At 41.1% G+C, this 10,078-nt stretch overlaps 1 protein-coding gene across 1 annotated transcript; it reads left to right on the top strand.

The window, feature by feature from the left end:
• On the top strand, positions 1–2,020 carry LOC114181214 (UDP-glycosyltransferase 83A1-like). Its single transcript, XM_028067604.2, has 2 exons — positions 1–533; positions 963–2,020. Exons 1-2 carry the CDS (start codon positions 50–52, stop codon positions 1,850–1,852), a joined length of 1,374 nt encoding a protein of 457 aa, XP_027923405.1. The 5' UTR covers positions 1–49; the 3' UTR covers positions 1,853–2,020.
• Positions 2,021–10,078: the final 8,058 nt, after the last annotated feature.

Raw genomic sequence — 10,078 nt, 5'->3', positions numbered from 1 at the left:
ATGAATGCATAATTAGCCTCAGAAATCAGAATCAATAGAAACCCAAATAATGGGAATTCCAACTGTGTTAGCTATACCATATGCAGCACAAGGGCATGTGAATCCCATGATGACATTCTCACAGAAGTTGGTCGAGAATGGATGCAAAGTAATTTTTGTGAACACAGAGTTTAACCACAGGAGAGTGGTGAGTTCCATGGTGGAGCAACAAGATGAAGAATCAGTGCTGAAGTTGGTATCAATCCCTGATGGTTTAGGACCTCATGATGACAGAAACGATCAGGCCAAGCTGTGTGAGGCCATTCCAAAAGCCATGCCAGAAGCACTTGAGAAGCTCATAGAGGATATTCATCTGAAAGGTGAGAGTAAAATCAACCTCATTGTTGCAGATTTGTGCATGGCTTGGGCTTTGGATGTTGGAAGGAAAATGGGAATCAAAGGAGCAGTGTTGTGTCCAGCATCAGCATCTATTTTCACCTTGCTGCATAGCGTCCCTATGCTTATTCATGATGGCATTGTAGACTCTGATCTAGGTAACAATATTATAATTTCTTTTTAGACTCTGATTTAGATATCAAGATTAAAAAATTGAACTTTAAATCTAATTTAATCTTAAAAAAATAATTTCTAAAATGAGATTTGCAATAGCAGACTTACATGTAGTTGAGCATGAGCTTCCTGATTTTGTTAAAACTCTTACCAAATAACTTTGTCCCCTAATCTTATATATTTTTCCCTCCTAAATTTTTTGTTTCCCACAATTCTTTACTTTTATTTATAAAGGTTATTTGGATGAGACTCAAATAATTTTTTAATTATCTTTATTAACTTAAGAGTTAGATGTCACTACACACTTATATATTATAAATTCGTCGTATTTTTAATCAAGATAAATCTTCGACATATATAATATATTGTATAAGCTAATTATTTTCTTTTTCTGTCGGGGTTTTCCACTGAAGGATTAACATTAACGGCAGAAAGGAGAATTCGGATTTCGCCAAGTATGCCTGAGATGGACACAGAAGACTTTTTCTGGTTGAATATGGGTGAGCCAAAAACTGGTAAGAAAGTGCTCAAGTATTTGTTGTATTGTGCAGAACATATTCATTTGACAGAATGGTGGCTTTGCAACACCACACCTGAACTTGAACCTGGGACATTATTGTACATGCCGAAGATCCTCCCAATTGGGCCATTGTTGAGGAACAATGATAATGATAATAACAAAAGTGCAACTACAAAATCAATGGGACAATTCTGGGAGGAAGATCACTCTTGCATGAGTTGGCTAGATGAACAAGCTCATGGTTCTGTGGTGTATGTTGCATTTGGAAGTTTCACTCTTTTTGACCAAAACCAATTCAATGAACTTGCCCTAGGACTAGACCTCACCAACAGAACTTTTCTTTGGGTTATAAGAGAAGACAATAAAATGGAATACCCTCATGAATTCAAAGGGCACAAAGGTAAGATAGTGAGTTGGGCTCCTCAACAAAAGGTTTTAAGCCACCCTGCCATAGCATGTTTTGTTACTCATTGTGGTTGGAACTCTACCATGGAAGGTTTGTCCAATGGGGTACCTTTCTTGTGTTGGCCATACTTTGGAGACCAACCTTCCAACAAAACACATATTTGTGATGAGTTAAATGTTGGGTTGGGGATTGACAAAGATAAAAATGGAGTTGTATCACGAGAGGAGTTGAAAAATAAAGTGGAACAGTTCTTTAATGATGATAAGAACATGAAATCTAGGTCTATGGTGTTGAAGGAGAAAGTGTTGAACAACATAGCAAAAGGAGGAACATCCTATGAGAATCTTAAGAAGTTTGTGAAGGAGATAGAAGAATAAGAGTTGACATTGTGTGAATATGTTAACTCTTGATCTGGATTAGTGTGTTTGTATACCATGTAGTTTATGTATTTCATATGCAGTTATCTTCGGCTCAAGTTTAGCTTTAATTACTAATGAATTATTTGCTTGTGAAAAGAATGTAGCTAATTTATGAGCATATGTAAATTCTGTATTGTTTGTTTCAAAAATAAAATAATATATATATATATATATATATATATATATATTGTACCTGTATCAATATTATTTTAGTGCGAAATTAGACGATCTCAAGAACCCTCTGTGTCGAACCTCCTTCTATTCCTCTCTGGACTACTCCTGGATTTCCCTACCATCTGCACTCCGAGGACAGGGTACTTGCAGGCACTCTAACGCTCAAGTCAAATAGTGATTCGATATGAGGAGTAATTGGTAAAGTGGGAAAAGCATACCTTTACGTGTTCACTAGGTCTTAATTTATACTAGTCTCTTGACGGACTTCCTATTGTTATTTGCGGGCCATTTGTATTCGATGATCCACTCTTTCCTTTCTGAGTAAGTTTATACGCGTTGGTTCTTTCCTTTCTGACTGAGATTGCATATTGCTGCTTTGTCAAAGATGAGCTCTTTCCTTTTTGGGATTTTCCCGTCTGTACTTCTCCAAATATCAACTCTTTCCATTATGGGGTTTGCCCGTCTGTACTTCTCCAAATATCAACTCTTCCCTTTTTGGCTGAGATTGCGCGCTGCTCCTATGCACCCCTGCGCCATAATCCCATTTTCCGTTTGTCACTCCATTAGGTCGGGATGAATACGGCCAAAAGGGTCGGGATGTACCCGGCCATCACACTTATTGGGCCCTCTGTGTTGTGTTGGAGAAGTACCCCAACAACTAGGCCAGAGTGCGAGGGCACCCCATACTCGGGTCGGGGTGAAGTCGACCATTTCCTCTTTATCAGGATGGGACGTACCCGGTCATACACCAACACCAGCCCCCTAGGCTCGTAGTGAACAAAGTTCATAAGAGGCTATGATGCGTTGTCTTGGAAATGTGGCTGAGGTCTTCCCAACCACTTGCATATATGAGACTTGCTTTAATTGTGGTGTGTTTAACTCCTCTCATCCGCGCGATGATCTTTTCGGTATGTATGTTCGTCTTACTACTCGTAGATATCTGTCTGTTATTTTTTGACTAACGCTTGTTTTTATTTGCAGATATCATGACTGCTGCTAGTCCCTCTAGTAAGTAAATGTTTCTGGAACTGAGGAGGAAAAAGCTGGAAGAGGAGAAAAGGAAAGAAGGTGAGAGTTTCCGTCGTGCTTCCACAGAAACATCCTCTCAGAAGAGTGACCAGATGCCTCCTACAGCGGAGAAGAAGAAAACCAAGCGTAAAGTTCGCACCGAAAGGCCGAGAACTCCCCGACCATCTTCTCCAAAGAAGTCTCGTGGCACTTCATATGTTGATAGTGCGGCTGACTCTTTGGCAGCGTTGTTTGATTCACAACTTAAAATTAACCAAGGCATAGAGGTTTTCCTATCGTCATAGGAGGCTGAGATTGTTTCAGCCATGGGTCCTGAGATTGTGCTGTATGCGCTGAATGAATTCCATGCCAGAGTAATGGTGATGAGTCACCATCTGGATACAATGCTAAGCCAACTGCCAGAGACAAGCAAGATGACTATTGAGACAGAGAATTTGCAGAGGGAGTTTGTTGAGGCCAACAATAAGAGGCAGGAGGTTTCCCTTTAGATGGGAAATGTGAAAAATGAACGATCACAACTGTTGGCAAAACGTAACGCCTTAAAAGTGCGTTGTAAGGACTTCGAGAAAAAAGATTAGGAGTCACATACGGCCTTGGAACGATTAGAGGAGGAGCTGACAACAGCAAAGAAGGAGAACGCTAAGAAAGCTAGCCGAATTTACCAACTGGAAGGGTATGTGATGTCTCAACATAAGGAGGGTTTCTACAAGGTCGTGCGCTAGGCTTTGTAACATCCCTAAGGAATATTACTTTAAAAATCAATATAGAAAAATAAATAAACATGAAATACATTGTGCAAGTTTGCCATATGAGGTGGCAAAGCAACTTCATACGCCATCGGTCCAATCCTTTACGTGATCTGGTAAGGTCCTATAAACCTCGAGGTCAACTTCCTCGACTTAAGAACCCTTCCAATTCCTGTGGTTGGAGTGACCCGGAGAAACACATGGTCTCCTTCATCAAACTCCAATGGTCACCTTCTCTTATCAGCATAGAACTTCTACCGACTCTGTGTGGATCGCATCCGATCCTGGATTAATTTAACTTTTCCAATCGTTTGCTGTAGAAACTTCGGGCCAAGCACAAAGGCTTCACCATCCTGATACCAACACAACGAGGTTCTACACCTCCTTCCATATAGTGCTTCATAAGGTGCCATTCCAATACTAGCCTGATAGCTATTATTGTATGTGAATTCTACCAAAGGTAACACATCATTCTAATTTCCCAAATGGTCCAGCACACAAGATCTTAACAAATCTTCTAGTGATTGGATAGTGCGTTCGGAATGACCATCCGTCTGAGGATGATAAGCTGAACTCATTCTCAACTGAGTTCCCAAAGCCGTTTGCAAGGATTGCCAAAACCGTGAAGTGAATCTCGGATCTCGGTCTGACACTATGATTTCTGGAACCCCGTGCAATCTCACCACCTCCCATACATATATTTCTGCTAGCTTATCCACCGCCCATTTCTAATTTATAGGTAGGAAGTGTGCACACTTAGTCAATCTGTCTACTATTACCCAAACTGAATCATGCCCTCTTTTCGATTTCGGCAAGTGTGTCACAAAATCCATAGAGATACTGTCCCATTTCCACTGAGGTACTTCCAATGGTTGCAGTGTACCTCTCGGCCTTTGATGTTCAATTTTGGCCTTTTGACATACCAAACATTGAGCAGCAAAGTCTACTACATCTGATTTCATACCATTCCACCAGAAGGACTCCTTCAAATCCTTGTACATCTTAGTCATACCTAGGTGTATGCTAACCCGACTCTGATGGCCCTCCTTCAGAATCTGCCTCCTGAATAAAGGTCCCCCAGACACGCACACCCTACCTTTAAAGCATAGAATGTCGTCCTCTCCCATCTGGTAGTCCTTTCCTTTATCTGTACCTAACCATCCGATAAATTGTTGCAACTCCAGATCATGTCCTTGAGCCACACGTATTTCATTTAAAAACTCATTAGTGACTTTCAACAAGCTACATTGTATGAACCCTTGCCCAAACTACATTCCCAGATTCATATCTCGAAGTTTCTCAATTAGCTCCAACTCCTTTACCATCATGCAAGACATATGCATCTTTTCACGACTTAAAGCATCAACTACAACATTTGCCTTGCATGGGTGATAAAGCAATTCAAAGTCGTAGTCCTTCAAGTACTCCATCCACTTGCGCTGTCTCATATTTAATTCCTTCTGATCGAACAAGTATTTCAGACTTTTATGATAACTGAAAAAACTTGAAATTGAGACCCGTACAAGTAGTGCCTTAAAGACTTAAGAGTAAACACAATAGTTGTTAGCTCCAAATCGTGAGTCGGGTAATTTTTCTCGTGCACCTTCAGTTGACGAGAAGCATATGCTATTGTCCTTCTTTCTTGCATCAATACACACCCCAACCCTTGATATGAAGCATCACAGTACACTTCAAACATTTTCTCAGTATCAGGAATTACTAGCACTGAGGTGGTAGTCAAACACCTCTTCATGTCCTCAAAGCATTCCTCACACTTTTCAGTCCAAGAGAATGGCTGATCTTTTCTTATAAGTTGTGTCAATGGATTCACCTTCTTTGAGAACCCTTCCACGAATCTCCTGTAATAACCTACTAAGCCCAAGAAACTCCTCACCTTTATCACTGTCTTAGGCCTTTCCCACTTAAGATCCGTCTCAATCTTAGCTGGGTCCACTGCAATAACCTTGGTTGAGATGACATGTCCAAGAAATTGTACCTCTTCTAGCCAAAATTCACACTTGGACAACTTCCCATACAACTGGTGATCTCTGAGTATCTTCAATACAACCCTCAGGTGATCAGCATGCTCTTCTCTCGTCTTTGAGTAAATAAGAATGTCACCTATAAAGACAACAACAAACTTATCTAACCAAGGCCAAAAGATTCTATTCATGTAATCCATGAATATCGCCAGTGCATTCGTTACTCCAAATGGCATCACTACATATTCGTAATGCCCATACCTCGACCTGAATGTCGTCTTCTATACATCTTCTAGTCTGACTAAGATCTGATGATATCCATATCATAAGTCAATTTTGGAGAATACTCTTGACCCCTTCAACTGATCTAGCAGATCGTCAATCCTCGGCAATGGGTACTTATTCTTGATGGTTAATTTGTTCAGCTGCTGGTAATCAACGCAAACTCTTGAGCTCCCATCCTTCTTCTTCACTAATAACATTAGAGCTCTCCACGGTGACGCACTAGGCCGGATGATCTTCTTTTCTAGCATATCTTCAATTTGCTTCTTGAGTTCTGTCAATTATGTGGGTGCCATTTTGTATGGAGTCATGGACACTGGACCCGCACCAGGAATTAAGTCAATGTCTCGACTCGGCGGCAATCCTGGTACTTCGTCTGGGAACAGATCTGCGTACTCGTTGACAATCGAAATATTCTAAATCAACTCTATTGCACCTTTCTTTTCTGATTTAGCCATCACCATAAAACATATGGCCCCCTCTTGCAGCGCTTTCACAACTTCTCGAGTTGAGATCAACTCCAACCCTTCATGTTTTGGGAACACCAAACTATGCCGTCCACAATCAATTATGATGTGATTGTTAGACAGCCAGTCCATCCCCAATATCACATCCAGTCCCTCTAAAGGCAAGCACACCAAGTTCACTTTGAATCTGCGACCTGTCACTTCCATTGAACACCCAACGCAGACTGAACTAGTAGCTACCTGACCCGAGGAAGGAGTCAAAAAGCAACTCACACCCCAAATCACGTTTCTTCATATTCAATCTCTCCACACATGCATTAGACATGAAAGAATGTGTTGCTCTAGATTCGAACAACATTAATACTGACTAGCCAATCAGCAGACAAGGCTCGAGAATAAGGTTACCTGATTGAGTAGCCTTTGTGGAGGTCATGGCAAAGACTCTACCCCGTCGCTCTAGCTCTTTCTACTGGGAATGCTGCTAGTTTCTTCGCACCCAGACTCTTCTTTTCTAGACAATTATTGGCAAAGTGGCCTGGTTTATCGCATATGAAACACTTGCGATGGTCACCTGATCCTCCTACACCACTTGTTAGTTGAGGGTAATTTCTCTTTAAATGGGGTCTGCGACACTAGTAGCAAGTGGGACCCTGAGATGTCTGTGGTCGGCTGTAAGGCTTCTTCATCTACGTAGCCTCTACGACACTCTTCTGATGTCGACTTGCAGGATTTGGCCCTTTTTCTAGAAATTCTGCACTCTTGGCTTGTTCCACCAAGACTGGAAATCTTCTTTCTCTCAGAGGTGTAATCACCTTCTTCAATTCATGTTTGAGTCCCTACTCAAACTTTAGACACCTCCATTCTTCAGTAATTTCCTGGGAATAGAACCTTTCCAGATGCTCGAATTTATTAACATATTCTTGCACCAACATATTTCCCTGTTGCAGGGCCAAAAACTCAGCTTCTTTGACCAAAAACTCTCCAAGAAGTGAGTCCTAAAGTTGGCCCAAGGTACTAGCTCTTCCCTCGTCTGCATCTATTGTTGCATACCTGCCCACCAGTATTCAACATCATTATTCAACAAGTATACAGCAAATGCCATCTTCTGTTCGTCAGCACAATTCATCACTCTGAATATCTTCTCACATTTGGGAAGCCAAGCATCAGCTTCGTTTGGAGTGGCCCCACCTGTGAATTCTGCGGGCTTATGACGCAGAAAATCCTCCACCGTCGCCACTCTCACTAGTGCAATCGCCGCTCTTGGCTGTGCTAGAATAGGGTTTTGCATCGCATCCACCATCCAATGAATGGCTTCCACAATTTCATCAGCACCATTAGCATTTCTCCTCCTCCTATGAGCCGTCATTACTTGGATACACCACATATTCAACTGTTAAACATCACTTCATTAGTTTAACAAACCACTACCTCCTTAAATTTGAACACACACAACCACATGCACAATCAAAACAAGCTCAATCCCCAAAAAGGCCCAAAGTATTTTTCAAAACTTATGCTCTGATACCAACTGTAACATCCCTAAGGAATATTACTTTAAAAATAAATATAGAAAAATAAATAAACAGTTCTTAATTGTCAACCCTCATTTATAATAGTACTTTCCCAAAACACGGGAAAAATTAAAACCATGGAATCACATACATTATAAATATCTGCAATTAAAAATTTATAACAATCATAAAATAACCAAAATGGCAACTGTTCGAAAACATGAAAATATCAAAGGATTAAAAGTCTTCAAATCCCCATATAATCCTGCTCTCTGACTCAAGCATCTCCTGGCTCACCTGTCAAATCATCTCCTCCCGGATAACAAGTTATCTGATCATCGCCACACCCAAACAGATAGGGTGAGTTATGCATATATATATATATATATATATATATATATATATATATATATATATATGTATGTATATATAAAATAAATATGACACTCATCCCAAAGAAATAAATCTTGCGTAAACATTTCATTATGTTAAATTACCCATTCTCGATCTCATAGTGCTTCCACGAAACCCTTTCGTGGTCCAATCCTACGAGCCTATCCTACTCATAGTTCTGCCCTACAGACTCCTCGCTCGTAGTAAAACATCCAAGTCTTCCTCGCTCGGACCCTGGCATGCACACAATCACTATACTATGGACTCCTCGACCAATAGCAGCCAACAGGAACATAACTATTCCTTGCCCATCGTGCGTTCGACGCATGTAATCACCATACTAAGGACTCCTCGCCCATTAGCAGTCGACAGAAACTTAACCAGTTCCATGCCCATCATGCGTCCCTCCACCAAGCACATCCCAGACCCCTATTGGACTTAGTCCTTCAAGCCCAAACACCAAGGTATGTGAACTTAGTCCTTCAAGTTCACGGATCATGACAACAACAAAAATCACAGCAGCGAAATTCGCCCAGCGCAGCCCAAACACCGCCAGGCAAAACGGGTTCCAGACCGTCTGGCAGACAACCCTTACCGTTAAGCACCAAGCGTCAAACAGGAGCGGCATTGCTTCGTCACCACCTGGCGAGACACCCCCTACCGCCAAGCGCCAAGCGCGTCCAGTGGCCGTTGCCACTATTTTAGGTACCTATCGCCTACCGGCCCACCTCGCGCCGCCAGGCGCCATACCAATAGCGCAAAGCTACTGATTTTTGGCATTTTCATCAGGTCTTAAGAGACCCCAAACAATACAACACATCATTCACATATCAAACATAGTATTCAAGACATAACATTGCAACCACCACTACGTATATACAATTATTTCGTGCCCAAACCAAGTATTTTCAATTCCTTAGCATACTTTACTTTATTCACTAATCTAGAACAAGTCACAAATATCAATGTTGTAAACCTCCCCATTTGCCCCAATACAATTTTACAGTTTACAGTTCTCAAATTACAATTACACCTAAATCATACTGCAAAATGGTCCTTAGTACACACACACATTAAAATGTTCACCCTCACCCAATTCAAATGAGGAAACCCTGCCCACTAACCTAATTCTGACATAAAATTCACCAGCAAACCCCAAAGAACACAACTCGCAGAAATCATCTCAAGACACCCTCTGCCCTAATGTATCACTTGGCGGCAACCTAAGTGTCACCGAACGGTTCATGCCCATTTTAGGTTCTGCCACATTTTCCTGCATCCAGTAGGATTCACAAACACCACAATCTTAGTCCACATTCGGACTGACAGGCTTTCATGTGCACCCAACATGCAGTTTTAATAATTTAATCATGTTAACGTCGATTTCACACCAACATTTCTCTATCACAAGGATCATCCATGTTTTTCAATCCCCGTCCCACACGAACCCTAAATCCCCAATTCAAATAAAGGTTCATGCCATGTTCCACAAATTAAGCATTTCCAGATAACAATTCATCATATCAATTATTCTCATATCATAAGAATCACTCCAAACATCCCCACATCACTGAAATACCAAAAATCTGAGAAAACTGGG

This window comes from Vigna unguiculata, chromosome 4 (assembly GCF_037176805.1).
Source record: "Vigna unguiculata cultivar grain cowpea cultivar isolate G323 ecotype 2 chromosome 4, ASM3717680v1, whole genome shotgun sequence".
In the NCBI taxonomy this organism is placed as follows: Eukaryota; Viridiplantae; Streptophyta; class Magnoliopsida; order Fabales; family Fabaceae; genus Vigna; species Vigna unguiculata.
Note: the sequence above shows the minus strand (reverse complement) of the source record. Positions and strands in the feature narration are given on the sequence as shown.

What these genes read in the sequence shown, in the direction of transcription:
- LOC114181214 (XM_028067604.2), top strand. Translation starts at nt 50, where the DNA reads ATGGGAATTCCAACTGTGTTAGCTATACCATATGCAGCACAAGGGCAT. An exon ending in CATTGTAGACTCTGATCTAG is followed by an intron (nt 534 to 962) that starts GTAACAATATTA and finishes TTTCCACTGAAG; the next exon opens with GATTAACATTAACGGCAGAA.